At 44.7% G+C, this 27,717-nt stretch overlaps 1 protein-coding gene and 1 pseudogene across 1 annotated transcript; both read right to left on the bottom strand.

Annotated features, from left to right (window-relative positions):
- On the bottom strand, positions 1-11,917 carry Chgb (chromogranin B). The gene is made up of 5 exons (XM_052724188.1): positions 11,768-11,917; positions 8,196-8,242; positions 7,661-7,754; positions 955-2,714; positions 1-326 (listed from the first exon to the last, which is right to left on the bottom strand). The coding sequence occupies exons 1-5, from the start codon at positions 11,814-11,816 to the stop codon at positions 249-251; spliced, it is 2,028 nt and encodes a 675-aa protein (XP_052580148.1). The 5' UTR covers positions 11,817-11,917; the 3' UTR covers positions 1-248.
- LOC128101241 (60S ribosomal protein L29-like) lies at positions 11,918-27,717 on the bottom strand (annotated as a pseudogene).

The following is a 27,717-nucleotide window of genomic DNA, read 5'->3' as shown; positions in this document are numbered from 1 at the left end:
TTTAGTTTCAGGTAAATCTTTTATTGTTTATGTTTCAAAGACAGTAACATGGTCATTGTCACAGGCATGTGAACGTCTATTTTGCAGGAAGAATATGCTACAAGTCACTCTAGTCACATAGCATTAGCATTCTGGCAAAGATAAATGGTGTTTCCAACTGCATCAAACATTTAATAGATAGGAAATTCTGCTTTCTGCCTTTGGATGCGTCAATGGCGTTGTTCAGTGAACGCCTGCCTCTCCGACGGTCAGCCCCGCTGGCTGACCTTTTCCGCTATCTTCTGCAGCTCCAGATCCATGGCAGCCAAGTTCTCCAGTTCCTTTTTCTGAGAAACAGAAAAGGGGAGTGCTGAAGTCAATTCATGTGCTCCAGTTCAGGGGGCTCTAAGGAGAAAGGGGAATTTTAGGTAGAGTAGAGGCTGCCTGAGCCAGCCAACATCAGGGGTCTTCAAAGTGTGTTTCTCCTCATCAGTAGATGGGGCACCCTAAGCAATTGCCCAGGAATGAAGATTCCTGGGTCCCATCCAAAACTACTAAATGAGAAAGTCTGGGGAGTCAGGAATCCCTGTTGCTCTGATATACTTTCAAGCTTGTGAAGCACCATCTGACAAGATCAAATCAGGTAAAGGCGCTGCTTGGGTGGTCAGCATGAGCATGGGAAGCACCTGGTCAGCACCAGGTGCCTAGGCACTAAGGTATCCTGCACACCCAGGCAGCACCTGGTACTCATCAGACAGAATCTCCGGGATAGATCCCAGACAGTAGTTTTCCAAGTTCTCTAAGCAAGACATGAAACACTGGGTGGTGGCTGGAAATCAGTCCCCTGCTGTGACCAGGGGACTCACAGCCCCACAGTGAAATTTCCCACCCATCTCTCCCATTATCAGACGTGTCGGTGCTAACAACAACCTTGATCATCAGCTTCTAATTTTAAGCAAAAGCCTCATACTGTACCTCTTCCTCGGTCAGAACTCCCTGATCAGACCCGCCCTTTTCAGCTTCTGCCTCCTGGTGAGGCCCCGTCTGCTCCTCTGAGTCATAGAAGTCAGGAAATTCAGCCGACTTCTTCCGGTAGTGAAGGAGCTGGTCCAGCTCAGCCACTCCATCATACTGCCTTTTCAAGTCCAGATGAGGGGCCCTGGCAAAGCTTCTCTTCTCATATCCCCAATTCACATCCTCTGAGAAGGGCCTTTTCTCCAACCAGTCATAGTTGTACTCTGGGAAGAAATTCTTCTCAGTCAAGGTCAACCCATTTCCATCTTCACCTTCACCCTCAAGAAAATTGTCGTCTGGGTTGTCTCTTTTCTCAAAATCGCTGTGCTTCCACTGGAGAGGGCCAAAGTAGGGGTTGAAGAGCATCCCTAACCTCTTCCTCTTTTCAGTGGCGGGATAGGGTGCATACTGCCTGTCGGGAAACCTCACTTCCTCCCTGCCTCCTTCTGGGTCTAGCAGCTCTTCCTGTTGCCACCATTTGCCTTGGTCCCCTTCCTCGTCATAGTTGAGGTAGTTTTTCTCCTGTTCTTGCCATTTGCTTTGTGGATACCTTTTTGCCGTATCTATCCGGCCTTCTTGAACAGGGTAATGTCCTTTACCCAGGAGCCTTTTCTCTTCTCTGGTGTCAAGACCAGAATAGGCACCTGGCTCACCTCCCCTGCCTCTGTGTTGGTGTCCCTTTGCCCCCTCATAGACCCTCTCTTCCTCAGTTTCTTCACTGTGTCTGTTGGCCATGCTTTCAAGTTCAGAGTTGGAGTGGCTTCTCTTGTACTCCTTTTCCTGGCTCTCCTTACTCTCAGGCCTTGGAGCGCTGTCCTCATCACTTCCCCTGCCCCCATACTGTGGTCCGTGAAGGCGCTCGGGAGCCTGGAACCCTGGATAGCTTCTCATTTCTTCCCCATATTCGGGTTCTTCCTCTGACGCCCTGTAGTGGGTTGGATGGTGGCCCCTCTTTTCCCCTAAACTGGCTGTGGCCACATCTGCCTCCTCCGACTCCTCCTCAGGGGCACGTCTCCTTCCCTCCAATACAGGATGCCCTTCTTGAGGGGACTTGGGGCGGCTTCTTCCGTGGTGGTGCCTGGGCCGCCGTTTGGCTAGTTCAGAGGCCGTGTCCTCCTCATCTTCCTCGGATTCTTCTTCGCTCTGGTCGTGGTTGCTAAGCTCCTGGGGTTGTTTCTCCTGCCTCCGTGCCTCCTCTCCACTCTCCCGGCTGCCTTGTTCCCTGCTGTGTGTCTTCTCGTAGGGCCCCATCGAGTGTGCATCTGCTTTGGCCACGGACTCCTCTTTTTTCTGAGCCACGGTGTCGCTTCTTTTGTTGGAGAAGGTGCTCTGTTTCTCTCCCAGAGCTTCAAGGTGTTTCTCTTCGCCAGCATCTTCCCTGTGCTCCCCTTTTGGGTAATTCTTGCCGCCTTCTTCCTCCCTTTCCTCTCCCTCACTCTCTTCCGAATGGCGTATCTTTGCTTCTTTGGACACTTGTTGGTTGGAAGGATGGAGGCTCTCCTGGGGTTTGTCCACTCCCTCTCGGCTGTGTTCTCCTCCTTCTGTCCGCTTCTCATTGTCTACCTTTGTCTGGCCTTGAGGGTCTTCTACTGGAGCTCCTGTTTCCTCCCTGCTGGGAGACCAGTGGGCTATGGAGGCATCAGCTGGGTCTCTTAGCAATCGTACTTCAAACTTTGTGTTCTCATTTTCACCTTTTTCTTCACCTTTGACCTCTTTCCCACCTATAATGAAAATATAGGAGTAAGCACAACTGTAAAAATGCTTGAGGTTCTAGTACCAGCCTCAGTGATCACTAAAAATCCCGTGGACGCTGGGAAATCGTTACATGATAGAGGATATATTCAATTCTTTGAGAAGCTGATGCTATGGAAGCTCTTTGGCTGTGTTTAAATCTAAGAGCTCTGCACATTTAACTTTTCACTAACCCAGCATCTCTATTTGTAACTGTCAATGATCAAATTGAAATGGAGATGTAACTTTATGAAAGACTGGAATTTAGAACCAGAAGAACTCTTACAATTCATCTGGTTCAGCCTCCTTGTTTTGCAGATATAGAAGATATGGAGACTTGGGGTGATAAGATTCAGGACCATTCTTTCCATATTTGAGTAAGGTGGAGAAGTTAGCATTGTGTAAATGAACAGCTCTAACTATAATCCAACTAAATAGCATTAAGTAGCCAAAATAGGGAATACTAAGATTCAAAGGAGGATTCAAAATTTATTTCTCAGACTTTGTTATCGAGTCAATTGTGTGCACCCTACCCAGAAGGAAATGACAACTTCACCTAGTTCAGTCATGTGTTGTGTATTTCAGCCCACAATGGACTGTGAATTTCTCAGTGGTCCCACACCATCATATCGTATGATATCATCATATCATGTGAGTCATAGCCCTCTTGGTTTCTATAAATGCAATCAATGATGTTTATACAGCAACAAAATGGCCTAGTGATGCCCTTCTCAGCATCATTAAATAATTCATGGCTGTAACCGGTGATAAGAATGGAAAGGGCCTCTCTCTTTCTTCACTCAAGTCCCGCCCGGTCCACACGTTCTTTGACATTGAGGATAAGTTACAATACACTGGGCTGTCTTCACGTTTCATGAGTCAGCAGCAGAAGACATAACTGACATTTTGCTGCTCTCTCCCATCTTTTCCAAATGTCAGGAAGTCTTTACTACATTCTCCCCAAGGACACCCTATGAAAAGAGGTGTGGAGAGCACACTGTCTTTGTTGTTAGTTGGGAGGGCTTAGGTTTCAACCTGTCTCACCAAGTTCAGATAGAAGACCCAAAGCCAAGACCACTGGCAGCTAAGGGTCAACACTGCACCACCCGTCATGGGACCCACTAGCTCTTTGTGGCTGTGGAACACTTGAGGTGTGGCTCGAGCAAACTGAGACCTGATACCTGAGACTTCATACAAAATCAGCGAATGTGTTAAAATAACAGTTTTGATAGATAAGGCAATATTAAGTATTATTTGGGTAATATTAAGTGAATAAAATACATTAGATAAAATTAGATAGGCTGTTAGCATTAATTTCACTTGTGTTTTTTAAATTTTTTAATGTGTCCACTAGAAAATTTGAAATTATATTTGTAGTTCATACTATATTTCTTTTGAACAGCACTGATGGGCCTTTCTATTTGTTTTTAGACAGGAGCTTACTGGGTTAATTGGGTTAATAGGTAGGAGCTTAAGAGACAGCAAACAAGCACAGCAGGAGCAGACCTCAGGGGTCATTTTGAACTGATATGTACAAAGGACAAAATGTATCTATTTTACAAAATATCCAAGAAACTCCAGCTCGTTCGTACCTCTCTATTACAGCACAGCCTGGCATGGTAATAATGTTCTCATGTTTACAAAGCTGCAGGCATGTCTCTGGCCTTCTGTAGACAGACATTTGAGTTCCAGTTCATTTGTCACAGTCCTGCACTGTGTAAAAGCCCGTGATGACGCCAGGAGGATTGTGAGTTCTAGGCCAGCTTGGGCTATGAAGTGAATTTAAGATAGCTAAATAACAAATCAAAGAGCCCTGTATTATATACAGTGCCGGGGCTAATGAGGCAGGCACAAGAAAGTAGGGAGGCTTTGAGTGGTAGCCTTGACTTCCTGTGCCCCCTTTCCAAACTCCTGTGTTGAAATCCTAATCAATGCTATGATAGTTTGGGGAGATAAGGCCTTGGAAGGTTCTTGGGTCCTGAGGGTGGAGCCCTCATGATAAGAGCAGGGCCCTAATAAAAGGACACATGAGAAACACAACCTCCCTCCACACAGTAGGCCGTGCAGCCAAGAAGTGGGACCTTATCAGGCACCCTGATCTTGTGCACTAGCTGCTACAGCTATGAGAAGTTAGTGGGTATTGTTTAAGCTGATGGGTCTATGATACTGTCTGCAGCACTCACAGCTGACTCAGACAGATGCTGATGTTATTCTCGGAGTCTGCTGGAGGACAACAGAAGCCACACACTCCTCTTCCTACCTGATTTAGGGGGTGGGGTGCCTTAGGTGCCAAGAACAGGAGTATTTTTACCTTTTTTTGAGTTAAATGTGTACTGCCTCTAGCAGCTTGTGCCTGGAGCTGAGCACTTCGCCCTAAATTTAGCTCTAAGGCCAGCAGGTGAGATTGGAGAAGGGCTGATTAGCCGATGAAGTCTTCCTCACTCTGTAACACCCAAGTGTGATGCTCACCCTTGCTTCTAGGTTAAAAAGGGAGCATGTCTCACTCATCCTGTTGCAAAGTTGACCAGATCAACCTTGGTCAACCTTGGCCAGAGAAATCTTGTACGTGGTAAGAAACTGGACTTCTCTAAAGTCTCTTTAAGCCAAAAACAAACAAACAAACAGCAACAAAAAACCCAACCCACAATTCTTCCTTTCTCCCCAAATACTTATTCATTCACTGAGTGCAGGAGAGCGGGAGTGGAGACTGGGCTTGGGGTGGAACACAGGCCAACAGGGCATTTCCTGCACTCAGTTGCACATGTGAGTCTGCCCGTTGGCTTAGGAGAAAGAAGAGCAGGCCGGGAAAGAGAAAGCTACAATAGCACAGGATGGGATGACTCAGAGCTGGGTTCCCTTTGACCTACACTTCAGAGGCAGCATTTAAATATCAGATGTTGCCGGATGGTGGTGGCGCACACCTTTAATCCCAGCACTCAGGAGGCAGAGGCAGGCAGATCTCTGTGAGTTCGAGGCCAGCCTGGTCTCCAAAGCGAGTTCCAGGAAAGGCGCAAAGCTACACAGAGAAACCCTGTCTCGAAAAACAAAAAACAACAAACAAAAAAAATCAGATGTCGCTTTAAGCAGGATGTGGTGGTGCACACCTTTAATCCCAGGACTTGGGAGACAGAGGCAGGTGGATCTCCGTGAGTTCGAAGCCAATCTCCTGTTTACATAGTGACTTCCAGGCTGGCAAGAGCTACAGAGTAAGACACATATATAAGTAAATAGGGAGACAGACAGACAGATAATTAGCTTGGGATTTAACTCCGTGGTAAAATGCTTACGCAGCCTGAGTGAGACCCTGGGCTCAAGCTTCACCACCACAAACAAAAAGAAAAGTTCAAACTTTTAACTTCCTTTGAAATTTACAGGGTCTAAGTAGCAAAATCCGGTAACAGAGGGTGTACCTCTTCCCCAGAGGCTGAAAGCCAAGCTGCACACGCTCCCGAGAAAGGCTGCGACGTTGTACTGTGCTGCTGCCCCTAAGAAGGGGACCATGCTGCTGCTCTACTGATCCTCAGAAGGGCCTGTGCTGCGCTGCTTCTTCTCTGCTCTGAGTCTTTCCTGCTCCTTCCTGATTTTGTGTCTAGCCTGAGTGATGCTTGACGCTGTAACCCTGAAGGAGCACTTCCATCTTCCCAGCCTTTATATCTCTACCTATTCCATGTCTTTGTTAAGAGATCGGAACCAGCTGTTTTGTTCTCCGGAGCAGTATCAACAGATACACAATTGGCAAGCTGGAATTACTGTAACTACAGCCCGAGGGCTAAGTACTTGATTTTTGGAGGCAAGGAGAGTCTGGCATTCAGTAACACCCCACCACCCCCACCCCCAGTAATCATGGCTATCTGGTGACCTTTTATGACAGACCTTTCCCTTTTCATCTGGTAAAGGAAGATAGGGAAGGATAGCATTAAAATGGGTTGGCCCAAAGAAGTAGCGTTTGCTTCCTGTGGTGACTTAGAACTGTTGCTGATACAAGCAGAAAAAGCAAAACAAAACAAAACAAAAAAAACAAAAAAACAAAAAACCAAAAAAACAAAACAAAACAAAAAAACTTGAGAAAGACATAAGTATCTTGTCCGGAGTGATTGGGAAGCTTCCATTCACTGTTTAATGGGGGGTCCTCATGTTTCAGGACCCCCCCTATAACTTCGATGATTCAGAGGCAGAGTGAGTTAACCCAGATTCTCTGAGCCAGTTGTCCATGGTTGTTGTTTATCACTTTATGCATAAACCCCATGTGCAGCAACCACAAGAGTATTTGTCTTAGAGTGAGAGATCTTAGAGGTACAAAGAAGAACTCACTGTTTCCAGCTTGACTAACATCTCCAAAGCAGTGGAAGGTGCTCACAAGAGCAGCCTTTGTTTGAGTTGGCTTGACTTCCCGAATGACAAGGACTGTATAGTTTTGTAGAAACTGGTAACAGTAGATACTGCTTACATCACTGTTTAGACTTTGTTTCCCACAGAAGCTCTTCAGTACAGAGAAAATGCTCCACTAGCCTCAGAGCTGTTCCCCAATCTTGACCTCCTCTCACCGTCCAACACTTCCTCAGTCACCTCCTCATCTACCCACAAGCAAGCTCTTCCCACACCCCTCTCCACCAAAATGAGGACCTGTTTTAAATTTTTTTAAAATATGAAACCAAAGAATTTAAGAACCGATGGACAGCTCAAAGACTACAATCAACTAAATTCCCTCTTTGAAAAAAAAACAAGCCTGGAAAAAAAATTTTTTAAAGGATCTTCTCCACCATCAGACAGTTACTGAGGGACCAGAAGTCACATCCCTGTCTCCCTAGGTACCAGTCTAGTCAATCAACACTAGCTATAGAATTATACCACAAGGATGCATTTGCAGGTGACGCAGAGCTGCAGGAAAAAGGTTCACTGCAGACACAAAGGTCTTTCTGGAGTATGGGACACTTACTCTTCTTTAGGACTTGCCGGCACTCAGGGGTGACAGTTGGAACACTGGACTTGGACAGGGCACTTGAGAGGACTTCAATAATGCAGCGAGTCACCTACGAGAAAACACAAGAGCGGGTTGGGAAGCTGGTGTCACTAGAACACAATTCAGTCAGGAGCTCCTGTCACAGGAGGCTTGAGCATGTGCCTGGAACCGATGCAGGATCCTCAGGGCAGGGACACACACTGACAGGATCATGAGGAAGCCTCCCAGGGCACTACACTACCAAGTCGATATTGAGTGGTGATAGCCCAAAGAAGGGAGATGAAGACCCATTTCTAATGCTTAGAGGGAAATTGACCTGTCTTCAGGAAGACTAAATCCTCTGGGAAGGTTGCATATGCTTCCTACAGGAGAGGAGGCATCACTTGTCCTGGACTCTAAGGGACAAAACTTGGGCTTTGCATGACAACATGGGGGAGGGGGCTGCCAAAGGGAGTGAGACACTCCAGGGTGTACACTCACGTCTAGACTCTAGACCAACATCTCAACTTACCATTTCTTCGTTGCGATCCCTGTTATCCACTGGAGCTGAGCCGACAGCTTTGAAAGAGAAAAACGGAAAATGTCTTGAGTTGATTTCTTGGAGGCTCAATGCCAAATTTGCAGACTCGCCCTGCTTTCTTTGAGGGGGATGCAGAATGAATACTTAGCAGAACCGAGGCTGGGATGATGACCATGATCATCATTTTCTAGTCGCTTGTACACATGTGTGCACATGTACAGACTTGTGTGAATACACAAACATACACAGCTGTTCTCCAGCAATGTCTTAAACATTTGGAAAGGAATGCTGCCTTATAGCCTATATGCATCAAATTCAAACCATAAATGAGAGCGCTTCTTAAGTTTTGGCAATTTCTATGTCTTGTGCTGGTTACACAGTTGTCCTATATTTGTGAAAAGTTTGTTAAGCTGTATACTCTGTGCAGTTTCTACATTCTGTGCTGTAATTTTTTTAATTGAAATAGAATCAGGTGCCCTCCCCAATCCTTTCCCTTTATCCACGCCAAATAGCTCCATCTGCCTATTCCTGTTTCCAAGAAAATCTCCCCTAAACTCACTTATAAAAACACAGCTGCTAAAGGCTAGGCATGGTGGTGCATACCTTTAATCACAGCACTCAAAAGGCAGAGGCAGAAGGATCTCTGTGAGTGAACTTGAGGCCAGCTTGATCTACATAACTTAAAGGACTTTGTAGAAAGACACTATCTCAAAAAACAAACAAATAAAAACCAACTTCAACAACAACAACCAAAACACATGGATATTAGATCCTTAATCACTCAAAACCTTTGCTTAAACAGTTTGCTTCTACATCTGTTTCAATATTAATGTTTCCCTACATTGTATACAATTGTGTAAACACCATTAGAAGTATCAAATTCTCCAGTCCACTATTATCTAGCTTATTAGGATCATTTAAAACTGTTTGAAAAGTGCCTAATAAGCTATGAAGAAAGACCCCAAGTTCTTCCTCAAACACAGGTTAGATAAGACCTGGCTGGCCAACTGCTGGCCCTCAGGGTCATATGCCTGGCTTTGGAGGTTTGGGTGTTGTTTTTCCGTTTCTTTCTTGCTTGCTGAAGATTGAGGCCAGGTCCTCACACATGACTGACAATCACTCCCCAGCTGAGCTACAACCCCAGCACCAGGCCGGTCTTTTATGCTCCAGATGATTGCTATTTTGAGAACATACTCACTTTGGCGCTTTTCTCTTTTCGTCTGAAATCTGTGAAATTCTCTGGAAAGTATCTATGGAAGAATTGCTCCCCTGGTGACAAAGAAGTCACCCTTTCCAAGTTCAGCCTTCCAGACCTTCTGCAGCAACGCAGCTCCACATATATAGTTCTGTCTGTTGTTTCCCCCAATGTAAAGTGAGTACTTTACTCTTACAGCTGAAGTATCAACTTCTATCAGATCTGATGGTCAAGGGATGTCCCATTGTCCTAGACAATTCTCAGTCTACAACTTACTATTGTAGACCATCGCTGTTTCCCTGAGGGAGGCTCCTCAGACTCTTCTTAATAGAAAGGAACTAGGGCTTGTTTATGAAGGCATATTGTGTACCTTGGTGAGACTCCCAAATGACATGCATTTCTTCCAACAGAATCTGTGATAGCAAAGTAATAACTAAAGATATATTGAGTTCCCTAACCTGTTGTAACTTATTTTTGTAGCAAGTAAGAAATAAATTTAACACTTATGGAAGAGTGAAATTATCAAATGGTTAAAAAATTATCACATAATAAGTCTGGTAATAACTTCTGAAGTGTCAACATCCATAAGACTATTAAGGTTTAATCCCAGATGGAAATTACAGAGGTTAAGTGTGATCTTCTGCTAGTAAACCGTGGGCACCCCCAAAGTCCACTAGGTTGAAAGTCAAGCAAGGTCTGCATAGCGAAAAAATATCCTTCTGCATATGGTATGGATATGGATATCCTACAGTTAGGTCATCCATGTTAATCTTTAAAGTGTACAATACTCACCATATCCAGCCAGCCGTGGATCTCCTTCTATAAGCTCTTAATGGTAGAAAATGAACTAGATGACTTACTGAGGGCTCCCTACCAACCAGGATTTTGCTAAATAACAAACTACTTGAAGTCTCTCATTGCCAGATTTTGGGAGGAGGAAATGAAGAGGTGGTTGCTAAGATACAGGGGTCTTTCTGGGGTGATGAGCAAGTCCTGAAATTTGATAGTGGAGATGGTTACAGTCTGTGGATAGCTTATATACCACTGAGTCAGACATTTTAAAGAGATAGGCTGCATAATGTGTGAATCATAGCCTAAAATATGAGAGGGTATCATAACTCCATTTTAGTTACTATTAAATATGAGTTTTTATTCCTCCGTAGGAGGTATGAAAATGTTTAACCATCACAGTAAAGTGAGTTACAAAAATGTTACTGTTTTGTAATCTAGAGCACAATGTACAGTATCACTGTGACCTCTTCAGCAACGCCTTTCTGAAATACTTTGAACTTTAAGAATTCTAAATTTATTCAGTTTGTTTTCTTTAATCAAATTGAGAACATGTATTAGTTATTCATAGGAATATTTTTAAAGATTGAGGACAGTGTGACTGCAATAAAATAACCTTTGGCTTTGATTCTGTCAAACATTGAATCGAGTGATTCCTGCCAATCAAAGGTTTATATTTATAGAGTCAAGTCTAGTTAGAAATCTCAGTCTCAGAACAAAACACTTTTCTGCAGCCAAAGAGCCAAAGAAAGCTGCTAGCTTAATTTGGTGTTGTACTTACTTACTTATCAGTATCCCAACACAAATACACTCTCAAATCATCAGAGATCATTGAGTAAATTTAGAGTAATTTGAAATTCAACCACCACAATCTTCCACACAGAAATCATCATCAAATGTTAACTCCCTCTGTTTTCATCCTCGAAAATTGACCGAAACATTAGTTTACTACTCCGGAGGTACTTTTATGGTTATTACACAGTCTTGTTATTTTTATTTCTAGAGTCCAAAAGAAATGTCCAGCGAGGATTCCATTCATAAATTAAAAACTGATCGACTTAAACGTGAATTACCTCTACCTAGATACACAAATACAAAGCATAAATATGTTAACCCTGTAAACACATGCGCATGAAAAACTGCACACACATATATGACATGCTGAGGAAAATGCATTATATGCACACGGATCTAGTTCTAACTCGGCGTCTTTATAATAACAGAGGAAATTCGGCAGGTGCCAACTGCATGCATTCCCACCCCGCTGCAGCCGCAGTGCTGTCAAGAGTCACACATAGAATCAGACTACAAGGCTCTCTCTAGCCCCTTAGAGAGCTTGGCATCTCTGCAGAGAACACAGAATGCGACTTTGCTCGCTAGGGCCGCACAGCCCCTGCAGGGAAAGCAGGAAAAGGCTGGGAGGCTCTCGTTTCCCCAACTCACAGCTCAGTGAGGCAATAACTAATATGTGTTCTCAATTTTGATTAAAGAGGCCGGATGGAGAACGAAATCTATCTCTTCCAGCCCGGGGCTCCGGGCCCAGGTCCGGGAGCTGTCCGAGGTGCTGAAAGCCACTCACCGGCCAGAGCTGCAGCGCCCAGGAGGCTGAGGAGCACGGCGGACTGCATGGCCCCGATCGCCAGCTGCGCGCAGGAGGAGCTCAGCGGGTGCGACCTCCGCAGAGCGGCTGTGGCGCGGTGGACGCAGGCCTGGCTCTTATGAAGGGGGGGGGGGGGGGGGGGGGGGGGTGCAGCGCCCGGGGGCGAGCGGCGAGCGGGGGCGCCCCTTGCTCAGCCTTGACGTCACGGAGCAGCCCCGGGGCGGCGCCAGCGGGCGGAACCTCAGACAGTGAGCATGGCCCTGCTCTGGGTCCCAGCAGACGCAGGAGGGGGTGCGGGGACGCCAGGTGCTGTCTGTTCCAGGCAAGGAGGGGCAAGGGTCCAGCTCAGATTGCACGCGCCTGCGCTCCAGCTCCCCCGCACACACCTCGGAGCCTGCAGAACGCGAGTTTGAGGCTGTGGGTCAGTGTGATTCTGATGTGTGTAAATGAGGAGGTCAGTTTTGTATCTCCTCTGCCCAGCTGAGGAAGATCCTTGCTTGGGACACACAGGCGGTTCTTAGGGCTTTACAAGAGAGTGAGGGCGGTAAACCTAAAGTGTGCAGCCAGAAATACATACCCTGCTCTTGGTTCAGATGTTAGGTCTGGGTATCTGTCTTCCCATCTATGCCTCTGTCTGTCTTCCGTTTGCAGACACCTCCCACCCCACATACAGTGCTTATCAGATGGGCTTGAAAAAAAAAAAAATCAGACAGGCCAAAAGGATGCTCTGCAAAATTATCTCTCTCTTTTAACCGCAGTTTCCAAGTTCTGTTCCTCCTGTAAGCACGTTCTGTGGCTTAGGCCTAGTTTAATTTGGAACATATGTAACTGGTGCTGTTCTTCTCTCTCCTTCCCCCTTTTCCTCTTGAATGGCCACACTGTGTTGCACTGAACCGGTATTTTGGTATCTAACCAGCTCTTCCTGATAGACATTTATTTAGGTTGTTAACACCACCACCCCTTTTTTTGGCCTTTAGTTACTCCTTTATGACAGGGGCATAGCCAGAGGGCAGGGTATGAAGTATCCACCTTGCAGGAACTTGCAGTACATCCTTGAAAACCTGTTCATCTTTGCTTGCTTTTAAATTGAGATAGAAATGCATTTTAAATTACGTGTGCAAAGGAGATGATAACACATCTTCCAGATTATTTTTGACATGAATTCTGTTAGCCTAATAAGGAATCAGGAAAAAGCACAGGCAAGCGTCCTGCCCAGAAGAGATACAATCTGCTCTGATAACAGATTCCGAGGAACAGTGAAACTTGATTTGAGATCTCTTTGGTTAGGTGATGAAGGTGTCTACAGACACAACCAGACAGAGATTTCCAGTTCCTTTTCCTGAAAAGTCTCCAATTCTTTTTGCATGTGCTGAGTATATAGATAGATACATCTTCCTGGAAGATTATTTTTACCAAAGCTGCAGCTACAGAATATATGCTTTTAAATTTTTATTTATGTTTTTCTGCATTGGTGTGGAGAATATAGGGCCATGGGCACACAGGCAAGCACTCTACCACTGTTCTATATCATCAGCCCAGAACCTCAGAATTGTCTTGAAAATGCTATTTCTGAGACAACAGGTAAAATTTGAAAAGATGTAAAGATTACATCATCCTATTGTGTTTTGGTAGGAGAGTAGAAACTGGTGAAAGCAACATCAGGGTGAACATGTGAGGGCCTGGGAATTTGGCTCAGTAGGTAGAATGCTTGCCATACTGTAAGAGGGTCCCAAACCTAAGTAGTCCCCCCAGACCTTAACACAACTGACTCCATGATGGAAATGCCATTCAGACTGGAAAACTCAGCCCATAGACTGAGTACCACCTGCCGAAACTAAAACAAAGGCCTAGTCCATTAAAGTCCATAGTTCTGGGAAAGTCTCTAAATGTCCTAATCTTGCTTCTTAGCTTCCATAGTTCCACTTCTGGTTAACTGAAGTATGTCAATCCAGAACATGGTTTTTGTGCTTAAAAGTTCACCCTGAGGAAGACTTGGGGCTACACTGGGATCCTGGCTTAGACCCATGTCTGAGCAGTCTTCTCTGGTGAATATCCCACAACAGTGCAAGTCCACTGGAATTCAAGCCCATTTAAAGGTGGAAAGAAGAACCAATTCCACAAGGTTACCCTCTGATCTCCATTATTCACACACCCCTTACCACCACCACCACACACACACACACACACACACACACACACACACACACACACACACACATACACACACACACGAAATAAAATAGGGTGCTGGAGAGATAGCTCAATGGTTAAAAGCACTTGCTGCACTGAAATAACCAGGTTCAATTCCGGGCACCCACATTGTGCCTAACAATCTACTGTCTGCAACTCCACTTCCAAGGGATCTGACCCCTCTTCTGGCCTCCTTGGGAACTGCCCAAAAGTACACCGACATATTTGTGGACAAAACACCCATCCACACAAAAGTAAATACATCTTTTTTAAAAAATTGAAAAAGAAAGTAAAATGTGAACATGAAAGAATCCTATTGGCAGAGAAAGACTGGGAACTCTTGCCCACGTAGGCTACATACAGAAGTAGAGACTGTGTGAGAAAAGACACAGTCTGTTATACTAGAGAGGCCAGTACTTTGTAAAAAACCAAAGGGGGACAAAACGGATTTATAAGAAAATGTCAAAATTTATAAATTAAAACATAACTTGTAAATGACCTGCAAAAAGCCACAAGCCTTGTGGCCCAGTACCTTTTAACCAGCTGCTTTCCCTAGTTCAAGACATCATTCACATCTTCAGGAGGGACTTTTTACAAATTTAATTATTTAGTTATTGAGACAAAGTCTCTCTATGTAGAGCAGGCTGGCCCCAAACTCACAGATATCCACTTGCTCTGCCTCCCGAGTTCTAGTTTTGCTTCCAACCCTGTGGCACACTTCAGTAGGCCATCCTGTCATGTTTCCCAACCCCTCCACTGTGACCTGTGCCTCTAACTGTGTTGGTATGTCTATGTTGATTTTGAGGCAAGTCCCTTGAATATTCAAAAAATATTCTTTGTTTTTAGGAAATGCATATTGAGATTTCTAGTCTCAAATTTTGAGAAAAAAGATATAAGGAAAAGAGAAAAAAAGAAATCACTTTCATATTTTAAAGATTGTTTTAAAAAAACAGATCTTGCCCCAAGTTTATTTGTAAAAACAGCATACGTTACTGATCCTCTGCAAATAGTGTGTAGGTGTGTCACACCAGTCCACCTGTCTTGGCACTTAGAAACCTTTTCTATGGGACCTTCACAGGGGCCTGGGCACCTTTGGGAGCCTGAACTGGAGCTGAAGCCTGGGTCTACGCTGGAGCTGCAGCCTCTGCCTTGGTCTGAGCATGGGCTTTGGCTAGCAAAGTCTGTGACCCTTGGCCATGTAGCTCTAATCTACTTCCCGAGCTTGGGATGGGTAACAAAGCAAGATGGCTGAGTTTGTGGCTGGGGCCCTTTGGCAGCTTGGGCTCAACCACCTTGGGTTTCACTGGGGGGGGGGGTGCTTAACAGCGTCTGCACATGCACTCATTGCCTTCACACTGTTTCCCTGCATTTTCTTCAGGCCTTTCTTGTGCTTCTTGACAAAGCACGTGGTCCTCAGGAACTTGGGGTCCACACCCTTAAGAGATTCGTGTCATCTTTGTGATCTGGGTTTCTTGATACCATTTCTGTGCCATAATCAGGATTGGTTGTGTATGGTGTGGTTCTTGGTCTTGACCATGTCTGAATGGTAACCTGCAGCTCCTGAAGTGCCTGGGACCAGAAGAGAAAGAGACAGATTGTGTGTGTGTGTGTGTGTGTGTGTGTGTGTGTGTGTGTGTGTGTCCACACTCATGTAGCCCTGACTAGCCTGGGACTCACTGTGTAAACCAGGGTAACCTAAAACTCACAGAGATCCTTCTGCTTCTGCCTCCTGAATGCTGGTATCAAAAATGGGCACCACTATGCCTGGTTAAGTAAAGAAAAAATAAATAAACATTTGGGCAATTACGATCAACAATACACTACAATAGCATACTATTGTTGCATTTTTACAAAACCTGAAATTCTTCCAAAACAAAGAAAGATGAATGTTTGTGGATCAAAATAATTTGCTTAGAAGCTTTGTAAAGCAGTGGATACTGGAAACAGGAGATGTGCTCGGTGTGGTAGCTCACTATATATATGAGGCCAGCCTGGACTGCCTAGTGAATTCTAGGCTAGCCTAGCCTAGCAAGAAAAGAGTGAAGGAGGGAGGAAAAGGTAAAGTACATGAGAGGTTCTCTCTCTGTTGTTGACATCACACAAAGGTTAATACTACTCTTTGAAATGTACCAGGTATCTGTAGTTATTTAAAACTGCTAGGCTCTTGAAGTATTTGCACTCTGGTTTCCCAATACTTTCTCTCTCTTCTTTTCCCCTAGAAAATCATGATTAAACAATGTTAAAATCATCTTTTTGGCTTTGCAGGTTGGGTTTGGGCTAAGTGTTTTTGCTTATTAAGATAACCTTGGTGAAGGAAAGCTATTTTCATCATTGCCAATTAGTTGGGGGCAAGGAGGCAGCCCTGGCCAACAGCCAGGTTCTACGTTCACTTTTAGATTCCTCTGTACTGGAGTAAAGGATACTGGGAGTATACTGCCAAATTGTACATTTTTGTCTCAGAGGAAAGGAAGGGGAAACACTAAAGGAACCAGGGCTTAGACTCTGAGAGAGGGATACAGTCACAGTTTTTAATGATATCATGGGCTTCTCCTGGGAATCCTGTTTTGAGATGGCCCTTCATAACTCCCCTATAATTCACCTTGAAAAAGAAATCAGAGTTTGTATGTGTGTGGACATGTTTCTATAGACTACTTAGCCCTGGTGTGCTCCATTTCGGGTCTGTCTACTTACTGACTCAGTACTCATTAACTCTATATTGCATCATTTTAATAAATCTTGTTATCTGCTGGCAAAGGTTAAAAATAGCTAGTTTTAACAGGGATGACACCAAACCCATATATTGGTATAGAAGCAGCTGGCATCTTGACAATATTGGAAAGACTTAGCTCTGTTGTTGATGTTTTTTGTTTGTTTGTTTGTTTGTTTGTTTGTTTGTTTGTTTTTGAGACAGGATTTCTCTGTATAGCTCTGGCTGTCCTGGAACTCGCTCTGTAGACCAGACTGGCCTTGATCTCACAGAGATCTACCTGCCTCTGCCTCCCTGAGTGCTGGGATTAAAGGTGTGTGGCACAACGCCTAGTAAGACTTAGCTTTTTGATTGCTGATGATATTCTACACATAATATTATCTCAGATAGCACAACAAAATACCAGGAAAAGAAGTCATGGGAAACAGTATTTCCCAGGAATTCTTTCAAAGAACTAAGGAGGAATAAACACAGCTCCAGGGGCCAGTATTTAAGAAGAGTGTGGCTTTGTAAATGGCTTCTGGAATGATTGGCCTTGAAAATGAGACCAACAAAGGGAATTTGGTACTGAAAGGAATACATAGGGATTAGAAACACTGAAAAAGCAGGTAAGGAAACTGAGAAAATCCAGAGGTTAGTAACTGCAGAGAGCTGCTACCTCTCCAGAGATGGAAGGATAGAGCCACCCTGCAGCCCAGAAACAGAGGCCACTTAAGGCAAGATCTGGGGCCCTGGGAAAGGTGCTGGGCAGCAGCTGGAAACCAGAGAAGCTGCTACTGCCAGAGATATGTTTTCTTTCCAAAGAGGGTGAGGGGAAAAACACATTTTTTTTTTCTTTTCAAACCCAGTGCCTCTTAGCAACCAAAGCTACCTGGAAATAGCAGGGCAAACGAGGAAAATCATTTACAAGGGCCAGTCTCCCAGAGAGACGGCTCAAATCAGAGAGCAAATTGGAAAGCAAACAGACAAACAAATGGCGAATAGAGCAAACCACCTAGAGTCCGGGCACTAACTATGGATTTTTTGTTTCCCAATTCACTAATTCAATTCATTTGTTTATATGGCTGGCTGACTGTCGGTCAAACACTGTGGCTTTGGTAAATCCTGAGGTTAATTTCAGTGTTAGGGGCACAAGGCTGGAGATTAAAGGTGAGAGCATGCCTGGTGGGGGATGGAACACCCGTGGAAACTGTTGCCCTGCAGGTCCATGTCCCCAGAACTCCCTGTGTTGGTGGCCATCAGGGTAGACATTTATCTCTTGTGACTTTGACTTCACCAAGCTCCCCTCCCCCCAAAGCCTCATGTCAGCAAGTAACTTTCCCTGGGTAAGTTTGATTCTGGAATACTTACTGTATCCAGTTTCTCTGTTAGGTAAGATTCTTGACGTATTTTGAAATAATTAAGAAATAGCAAGCCTGCCGGGCGGTGGTGGCACACGCCTTTAATCCCAGCACTCGGGAGGCAGAGGCAGGCGGATCTCTGTGAGTTCGAGGCCAGCCTGGTCTACAAAGTGAGTTCCAGGAAAGGCGCAAAGCTACACAGAGAAACCCTGTCTCGGAAAAACCAAAAAAAAAAAAAAAGAAATAAAGAAAGAAATAGCAAGCCTATCCCCAGCCTCAAGAAAGAAATGTTTTACCTTTTTTTGACCCACCAAACTGTGGTTAATGTATCACCAGACAACTTTCATGCAGATAAATATTAATAAAGTGAACATTTCTCAAGAAAAGTCCGGAGGTAAAGCCATATCATTGTGTAACACAGTAGGGGGTGTTCCTCAGTTGAAGCTTGCATATGATGAGATATGTCAGATAATTCAACTTATTCTTTAATGCACTTGAGAGGAAGCAAGACATTGACCGCAGGCTGGGGGACTGGGGAGAGTGCCTAGTGGGTAAAACCCCTTGCCGCTAATCCCGACAGCTTGCATTCGACCTCCAGGACCCACTTGGTAGAAAGAAAGAATAGACTCTTACAAGTTGTCCTTTAATGTGTATGATGTCCCTGTCCCAGCTGCCAAATAACTAAATAAATGGAAGAGGGTGAAGAGGGGAAGGAGACAGAGCGGGTGGAGAGTTACCAATGCTTGGAGTTTGATAATTTTGATGAGACCTTCGTGCTTTTGGCAAATTACCACTTGATGTTACTAACCACGCAGTTGGTAGCAGTGGTAGGTACACCACCTGATGTTACTAACGATGCATTTGGTAGCAGTGGTAGGTACCTAGAATGAAGGGTGTTTATGACCTTTGTGTATCCCTCCCATTAACACACACTCACTAGGTAAAGAGACTTGGTTTACAGAGCACTTTCTTATATGTTACAATACGGTTTTTCAATTAATGTTATAGGACCAAATGCTCAGCTCTCTAATACCCCCTTTACCGATGAGCAAAACGAGACTAAAAGAAAAGACACAAAATACCCACGATTGTGCAGTGCAAAAGGCAGGGCTGAGATTTCTTTCTCTTTGTAAAATGAATTTGAAGAATTTTCTTCCTAAAAATTTAACATATCAACTGAGTTACCTCGTGCAGTCCACAAACCTTACGTGTATAGGTCATTAAAGTTTAACACATGTACCCATGTAGTGACCATCTAGATCCAGAACATTCCCAGAACCCAGAAAGCTCCACTTCCAATATTTAACACCACAGATAACTTCAGTCTGTTTCAAAATTGTGTATAAATGGCACCATGGAGCCCGTGCTCTTTTGTGTCTGAACACTGAGGTCTATGTTTCTATAGATGGCTGTATTCGTGCTCTTTAACTCTGTGCAGTTTTCCATAATATTGTGTGGAACAATTTATACATTCTGCTGGTGGTAAGTATTTGGATTGGATAGTTCCCAGCTTAGAAACAGCACGAATAAATACACCCAAACACTTGAATGTGAATTTGTCACATCAGCTCCTGTAGACACTACTAGCTTTCTGAAATGAGTATACCAGGGACTGAGATTTAAATGGGTGTGTATGAACATCACATAATACAAACTCTGTAGAGCTGGTAGGATTGCTCTCTTAGTTCCAGGATACACTGAGGCCACAGCACATGTCACTTACTTCCCATACCTGTGTAAAGCTTGTGTCCAAAGACAAAGGCTGTCCTTGCTTACTCAGTGGTAATGCCCAGAGACAAGACAGGAAGGGAATTACCCTCACTGGAAGGACACTTTCTCCATTCAGATCACACTTACTTTTCTTAATTTTGGCATTTTTTTTCCTCTAGAAACTCTAGCTGAAAAAAGCAGATCATTGTGACCATGTGAGAGGACACTTCAGTTTTCTTTGACTTCAAGCTTCAGAAGAGAGCAGAGAGACTCTACACACCTGCACCTATGTGGAAATTTGGGTTAAAATAATCCGTTGGGCAGTTCAGAATTAATGAGAGGCCCGGGACATTGTCTAATGACCAAGAAGGGACAGCTGACAGACCCTGAGATAAGAATGGAAGCTGTAGCTTCAGTGTGCCCTCGAGGCTCAGCAAAATGCTGTGTGTGCATCACAGGTTGACAAATGCTCACTTGTGTAGAGCAGATAGGTGCACAGCAAACGCAGAAAAAGGGTCTCACAGACAGGATTAATGCAAGGATTGGGTGACCTTGGGCTTCTTCCTAGCCACAAAGCAGAGGGGAGCTAGGAGTAACTGTTAAGTTTGACCAACCCCGAGAGTCCAGGCCTGTAGTTCCATTCAGTTTGGAGTCAGAGACAGGAAGATGTCAAGATGAAGGACTAGTCTAGAGAGTGAGTTCAAGTCCAGCTTGGGCAATTTAGTGAGATCTTGGACTCAAACTAAGAAGTAAACAAAGATCTGGGGTATATCTCAGTGGTTGAGCACTTGCCTAGCATGTTTCAGGCCCTAAATTCAATCCTCAGTCAGATTAAAAAGGAAGTCTGACAGGGTTTCGGATAGAAGCACAGGTTTGTGGCACATGCCTCCTCTAATACTCTAATATTCCTCTGATTCTGAGCGGTGAGAAACTGAGACCTTTGTCCTGTTCCCTTGGGGGAATCTTTCCATCTCCTAGTATCAACTTCTCTGTGTCCTTGGTGCCCGGGTACCCACAGCCTCTTTACCCCCTTCCTATGAAGAAGCCTTTGGATATAACAGTCTTCCTATGGAGGTTTGATATTCAGCCACATTAGAAAACAACCATTTAAATATGTGGCATTTTCAGTACCGATCAGAAAGGGTGGCCATGACTCTAAGTCACGCGGCTCTCAGGCTAGCAGCCATTAGGGAGAGTGTCCCAGCAGTCCTGCCCTGATGGTTTTGAGTTCTCTTTCTTCCCCGCCCCCTCTGGCTGCTGAATGCGGTTGCTGGTCTCTGCTCTCATCCCAAGGAGCCATGAAATGTAAGTTGGTTCTGCCTCGTGAGTTTGAGATTTGATGACTTTGCTCTGTGAGGCAGCTTCCTGCTGATGCTGAAATTAAAGTTATTTATGGGGACTGTAGAACATGGCAACCCCAGGCAGCTCTTACCTAACAAAACTGCACTCTGTAGGTGGAATGTCCAGGGAAAAATTTACATGGAAGAATTTCAGTTTTATACACCTATGAATATTTTATTTCCCAATAATTCATAATGGTCCTTGAGGAACCATTATTGTTAAGTAAATATCATAACCTAAGTGCTCTCATGATATAATTACCCATATTTTTGTTTTGGGTAATAAATATGCAAATGTAATTTTTGCTAAAGGATCGCTGACCCCCCTCTCCCCGCCCCCGTCTCTGTCCTACCTGCCTTTCATTTCTTTTACATAAAAGCAAAAAGCAAAAAGAAAAAAGAAATTTTATATTGCCACATGAACATGATACTGTCTAGAATGGCATATCACTAATCCATATGCTCATCTCAACACAATCTATTTTGACCTTTAGAAGACATATTATCTGACAAGGCATAAAACATGCTAGAACATTTACTGAATTTGGTCTTTTCTGTCTCCCATTCCACTCCAGAAGCACAGTGGAGGCAAATTCACAGAGTTCGCAGGACAAAGAATCTTTGGCAGATATGAAGGGTTGAGTGGTACCCCAGCTCTAAATGTAAACAGGAGTACCAAGGTTTATCAGACTAAGTCCATTACAGCATGTGCCAACTTCTAACCCAGAGGCAGAAAAGAAAGTAAAGAGTTTCAAAGCAACTGTCCTAGGTGCTTCTTATGTCAACTTGACACAAGCCAGAGTCATCTGAGAGGAGGGAACCTCAACTGAGAAAATGCTTCCATAAGACTGGACTGTAGGCAAGCCTGTAGGGCGTTTTCTTAATTAGTGACTGATATGGGAGGCCTGAGCCCATTGTGGGTGGTGCCATCCCCGGGCTGGTGGTCCTGGTTCTATAAGAAAGCAATCTGAACAAGCAATGAGGAGCAAGCCAGTAAGCAGCACCCCTCCATGGCCTCTGCATCAGCTCCTACCTCCAGGTTTCTTCCCTGTTTGAGTTCCTGTCCTGACTTCCTTTGATGATGAATAGTGATGTGGAAGCATAAGCCAAATAAACCCTTTCCTCCCCAAGTTGCTTTGGTCATGGTGTTTCATCACAGCAATAATAACCCTAACTATGATAGCATTATACTCATTTTCAGCCCAAGGAGGGGCTGAAGATCAAAGAAACATGGAGATGAGAACTGTCTGTGGGGAAAAGGTCATCCCTGAGTCCCTAGTTTCTTAGACTTCCTAAAACAGACATCCTCAAATATTCTTCAAAAATTCGACCAATGGTTTGCTTGAAATTCACTATTTGACCATAATACTTTGGAAAGTGTTCTGCCTGTGGGACTATGGAGGGAGCAGAGACAAACCTGAGCACATGCCTTCTGCATGAGGTGAACCACGCAGTGCCATTTTTGGATTTTGCATCTTCTTGCTTTGAAGGAACAAAGAATGTCATACAAGGCTCAGAATAGTTGCTGAAATACTGAGTCGTTCACTGCCCCAACTCCTCTTTTTCATAGCCTTTTACATTTCTCCTGGTTCTTTCCAGTGAAAGACACCAAGACCGTTTGGGGATGAGTAAGAAGTAGCTCAGGAGAACATCCTGCCTCTTTGTTACAGTGTTCTAAGAGATGCATAGAAATCATCCAACTTTCTACCAGTTCTACAGTCTAACACCACGCACATACCAGACACAAAACCGAATTGGCACTTTGCACAAAGTGTGCTCTTACAAAGCGCTAATGGGTGCTGGTAGGCACCACACTGAAACATTCCTGGAGCCATTCCAAACAACCTTTTCCTGAAGATGTCCAAGGGGAGACTGTCCGTGAGTATAACTACAGACTCAGTGCAGGAGCCAATAAGGAATACCTTTTAATGGACCTTTATGAGATCCCTCACTTACAACCAGCGAGTCATAGACCACTCAGTGGGCTAACTCTTCTGTAACTCCCTCTAGAGACAAAGACTCTCATGATAATATCTTTGAGGTATAGGGAGCAGCCGAGACTCATCTCTGTGAGTCCTTCAAAGTAGGTGGTGGGCTGGGAAGCCTTTTAGAACTCCCAAGGGAATGATATTTTCATCTTTGTGCCCTGACATTTCTGGCCCAGTCTCCATGATAAGTTTCTGGACTAGGTAGTTTGCATCTCATCAGGGCTAAGGAGATGTCATCTTGGACTACCTATCACTTGACGGCTTCTGCAGTTCTTATCTATCCACCAGGCACTTAAAGGCTCAGCTATGCCTGAGTGCCAGGGCCTCCTGCAGCCTCCATTAGAAGGGATGCAGAGAATTCAGCATCAGGACCACACTGGCCCAGTCTGGAATCTGAGTCCTGATGACTCATCTTGGATATGACTCATCTCCCCAGTCACTTCCCCTGTCATCTAAGATTCCACAGTGTGTGGTTAAGAGTTTGGGGAAATTAGATCCAATCCCACTTAGGTCACTTAACTAAGCTGTGTGATGATGGAGTAGTAGCTTCATTCTGTGGGACAATAACTTCCTTATCTCTATGAAGAGGCTAATGATGAGAACCTCAGAAGCAGGATGAGGGAGCAAATGGTGAGTCCCTACTGTGGTGGACACGTGGGAACCCCCAAGACACAGTGGCTGCTATTGCAACTTAAATATTGTATTTTGAGATATGGTTTCATACAATAAGTCTCAGCCTTTTAAAGTCCAAAATTCAATGGGTTTTAAAATTATACTTGCAGAGCTGTGTCCCACTGCCATAAATCACCAGCATTCTATGTAATGAATGGCTTCCTCACAGGTTTCCTGCTTCAGTCCTTGTGTCCTCACAGTCCATTTTCCACTTGGCAGGCAGACAGAGTGGACTAGAATAATTATCAGTTTCCTCCAAGACAGGAAACAAAACAAAACAACAACAGCAAAGCAACAACCTCAAAATAGCTTTAGGAAGTCCCTAAAACTAATAAGATTCACTAGGCCCCTCCCTCTCCAAGCACACACGAGTTGCAAAGACTGCCGAGAGATACTCTCAGACAAGCCGAGTTGAACCGGAAGAGGCTTAGACCGACTGAACTCCACAGAAAGGGTATGTCCACAAGCTGCCTGCAGGCTGTGCAATGTCCTTCAGCTTTCCAGCTTTTGTCAACTGTCACTCATGCTGGCATTTGGTTTGGGGATACAGCGGTCTTTAGGTCACTTCAGTTCCTGTAAGTGACCCCAGTAAAACTCACTGGTTCACCAAACTGGACTTTTGATGTCCTTACTGTGGTCTGTTAATTGGTTCCTTATCTGGGGTGAAGATGTCTCTACAGGAACAGTGTCACACAAGGTTCTGTCGCTCACTGCTGGGCTGAAATGAGTATTCCAAGCCAAAGGCTTACAGTAGTTACCAGCCCTTCAAGATTTGGTTCCTCTCACCCCTCTCGGCTCTGGCTTCTGCACCATTCCGGATACACGTTTCTGCCACAGGTCCTTTGCACTTAGTATATACCCTCATACAGGGCAACAGCTCCACACCCCCTCCTTCCCTCCTCTACAGCTTTGCTTCAAGGCCACCTCTTCAGCGATGCTGTCACAGACTTTCTCTCCATTTGTCCATTCTTCCAATTCATTAGTCTCCGGAGCACTTAACATTATCAGTAAAACACGATACACACTTTACTTATTTGTAGCTTATCGTTCTGGTAGAGTATAAACTGTGGACGGGCAGGGGTTTTGTTTATTTCGTCATACACTCTATTCCCAGCATCTAGAACAGGACTTGGCTTACAGTGACTGCATTGCACATCTTGTTGAATAAATAAATCAGGCATAAGCAGACATGGGAGTCATCCTTATGATGGTTAATCTTAGTTGTTAACTCCATGGGTTCTGGAATCGTCTAGAGGATACACCTCTAGATTTGTCTGTGAGGGTGCTTCCAGAGAGAATTAGCTGATGGAAGAAGTTTCTTCTTGGGAAAATTCATCATCATCTTCATCATCATCTTCATCATCATCATCATCATCATCATCATCATCATCATCTACTCTGCTGCTGCTGCTGCTGCTGCTGACCTGCCACCATCCTCTCCTAACATCAGACTCCAATTTCTTTGGCCATTCAACATGGACTGAATACCAATGACCCTCTGTAGATGTAACCGTCTTTTTAAATAAGAAACACAGAGCCGATTCAGAGATGAAAGCCAAGAGGTCAGAGCAATAGCTAAGAGCTGAGATTAAAAACCTTACCCTTCACTGCCGCTGCTGCCCTACCTCTCTGCAAGAGACCTACTTCCTGTGTGTTTGTGCTTTTTATTGACTTTCTATTCTACCTTCTCATTGGTTGTAAACCCAACCACATGACCTCCTCATCACTGCCCATCTGTACAGACCTCCAGGTCTTCTATGGTTGGTGTTGAGATTAAAGGCGTGTGTCTCCATGCTGGCTGTATCCTTGAACACACAGAGATCCGCCTAGCTCTGTCTCCCAAGAGCTGGAATTAAAGGCATGCACCACCACCGCCCAGTTTCTGCTATGGCTTACTATTAGCTCTGACCCCCAGGCAACTTTATTTATTAGCATACAAATAAAATCACATTTCAGTACAATTAAAATATCACCATAACCCTCCAGAAACCTTCCAGGCCTCCAATGTCAGATGAGAACTCCTTAGCACCCAGCTTCAGGACACTGCTCAGGACCTGTCACATAAGCCCATCTAGTAAATCCCACATGTGTAGTGTGATCAAAATCATGACATTGTATGAGTTGGGGAGAGATATGCTAAGTGCTTGCCGTGTGTAAAAGACAAAACAAGATGAAACACTTGGCCTCAGCACATTTGATCAGTGAGCACCTGCTGAGGACTGATACTGTGGTTGCCACTGGCATCCAAGGATGTGGATAACTGGACTCCGTGAGCCTACTGGGAATTTAAAGAAGAGCCAAATACGGGTGTTTCTTGGCTTATAGTGAGGGTACTCCCAGCAAACTCCTGGTAAAGTAGAAACGTCATAAATTGGGATTACATTTAATATAACCAATCTACTCACATCTTGGCTGTTTCCATCCCAGTGTCATGGTTGCCTTCAGATGAGCCTCACTGCCACTGCGGGCATCACAAAAGAGTACCATAACTGCATTTAGTCAGCCCAAGAAGATAGCAGAGTTCAAAATAATGTCTCCTACCAAATGCATATTGATGTTGTCCCATCAAAGACTGGAAAGTATAAGTTGAACCATCATTAGCTGTGGAGGGGGCTTGTGGTTATAGTTTGGAACTCTGAGTGCTTCCTCAGAGGAAAACACAAAGGGGGACCAATTAGGATGTCAAAGGTTGGCAGGGCATCCTTGGGACCTGGAGGTGATTTTGAACTGGCTCTTTAGGAAGCATGTCAGAGAAGCTTACCCTTTCACAGGTTGGTGATATTGAAATTGAAACAGGTGTTGCAAGGCAGTGTGCTATTTATGCTGGAGTTGGCACACAAAACCAGAGAGAGCTGACTGTGACATTTTTAGGAATGTAAGAAAGAGTTGGTTAGAACTTTAGTAGCGTGAACTTGGCTGTAGTGAAAGAAATTACAGCACAGAGAGCAGCTGGGTAAATACCAGGCCTGTCTTTTTCACATCTACTCAAGACAGCACACTCACGGACACAGGACAGATTTACTCCTGTGGCTTATCTGAGGATGGTCACACCATGTGTCAGGGACAATACACCCAAGTGACTGGGCCTGCGTGGTGGGAAGGATTTGACATGGCAGAGTGGAACCACTGCTTCCTATTTTATTTCCACTCCATGATGAGCAAAACATGTTCCCCAAATTTCATGTCTACCCATAGCACCAGACTGTGACCTTACTTGGGATGGAGGGTCTTCGTAGACTGTAAACAGCATGCAGCTACCTTTCCGATCTACCCACATCCCCTGCAGTCTTGCTACCTCTGCGTGTTCTGGGAAGACCTGGCAGGCCATACCTGCTGTGACCCTCTAGTCTTTCTCCCTTTTTGCTGTGGTACGATCAGAGGCAACCTGACTACAGCCGTGTTCTGTGGACTGTTTATGAGCTCCAGGGTGGGAGACCTTCGTGCTCCCCTTTAAGAAGGGAACTGCACTTTGTCTGGTGGAAGGGAAGGCTCCCCAGAATCCTGCCAATTGCATCTCTTCCTCTGAAAGACAGTTCCTCTCAGCACCTTCCTCTAGAATCTACCACAGCATTGCCTTTCACCTTTCCTTCCTTTTTTTTTTTTCCAAGACAGGGTTTCTCTGTGTAGCCCTGACTGTCCTGGAACTCATTCTGTAGCCCAGGCTGGCCTCAAACTCACAGAGATCCACCTGCCTCTGCCTCCGAAGTGCTGGGATTAAAGGCGTGTGCCACCACCGCCCGGCCTTCACCTTTCCTTCCTGCAAACCTAATGGTTAAGTCATTACCTTCTTTTACAAGTAAGGACACCAAGGGACTGGGAAGTTAAGCACCTTGTTTAAGACCTTTCCCCAGGTTTAAACAACAAAGCTGATATTTCAAACAACCCATTAGCTTGCAGCACCCACATCCGTCTTTCTGTTTCCTCACCTGGATGGTATGCTTTCCTGTGTGGTAAGGAGCCACCTCAACAACGCAACAGAATC

The sequence above is a fragment of the Peromyscus californicus genome, unplaced genomic scaffold (genome assembly GCF_007827085.1).
Source record: "Peromyscus californicus insignis strain IS unplaced genomic scaffold, ASM782708v3 Scaffold_7__1_contigs__length_154581171, whole genome shotgun sequence".
NCBI lineage: Eukaryota > Metazoa > Chordata > Mammalia > Rodentia > Cricetidae > Peromyscus > Peromyscus californicus.
This window is presented reverse-complemented; position numbering and strand designations above follow the sequence as displayed.

What these genes read in the sequence shown, in the direction of transcription:
- Chgb (XM_052724188.1), bottom strand. Translation starts at nt 11,816, where the DNA reads ATGCAGTCCGCCGTGCTCCTCAGCCTCCTGGGCGCTGCAGCTCTGGCC. An exon ending in CCGGCAAGTCCTAAAGAAGA is followed by an intron (nt 2,715 to 7,660) that starts GTAAGTGTCCCA and finishes TTTTCATTATAG; the next exon opens with GTGGGAAAGAGGTCAAAGGT. An exon ending in GAGTTCTGACCGAGGAAGAG is followed by an intron (nt 327 to 954) that starts GTACAGTATGAG and finishes TCTGTTTCTCAG; the next exon opens with AAAAAGGAACTGGAGAACTT.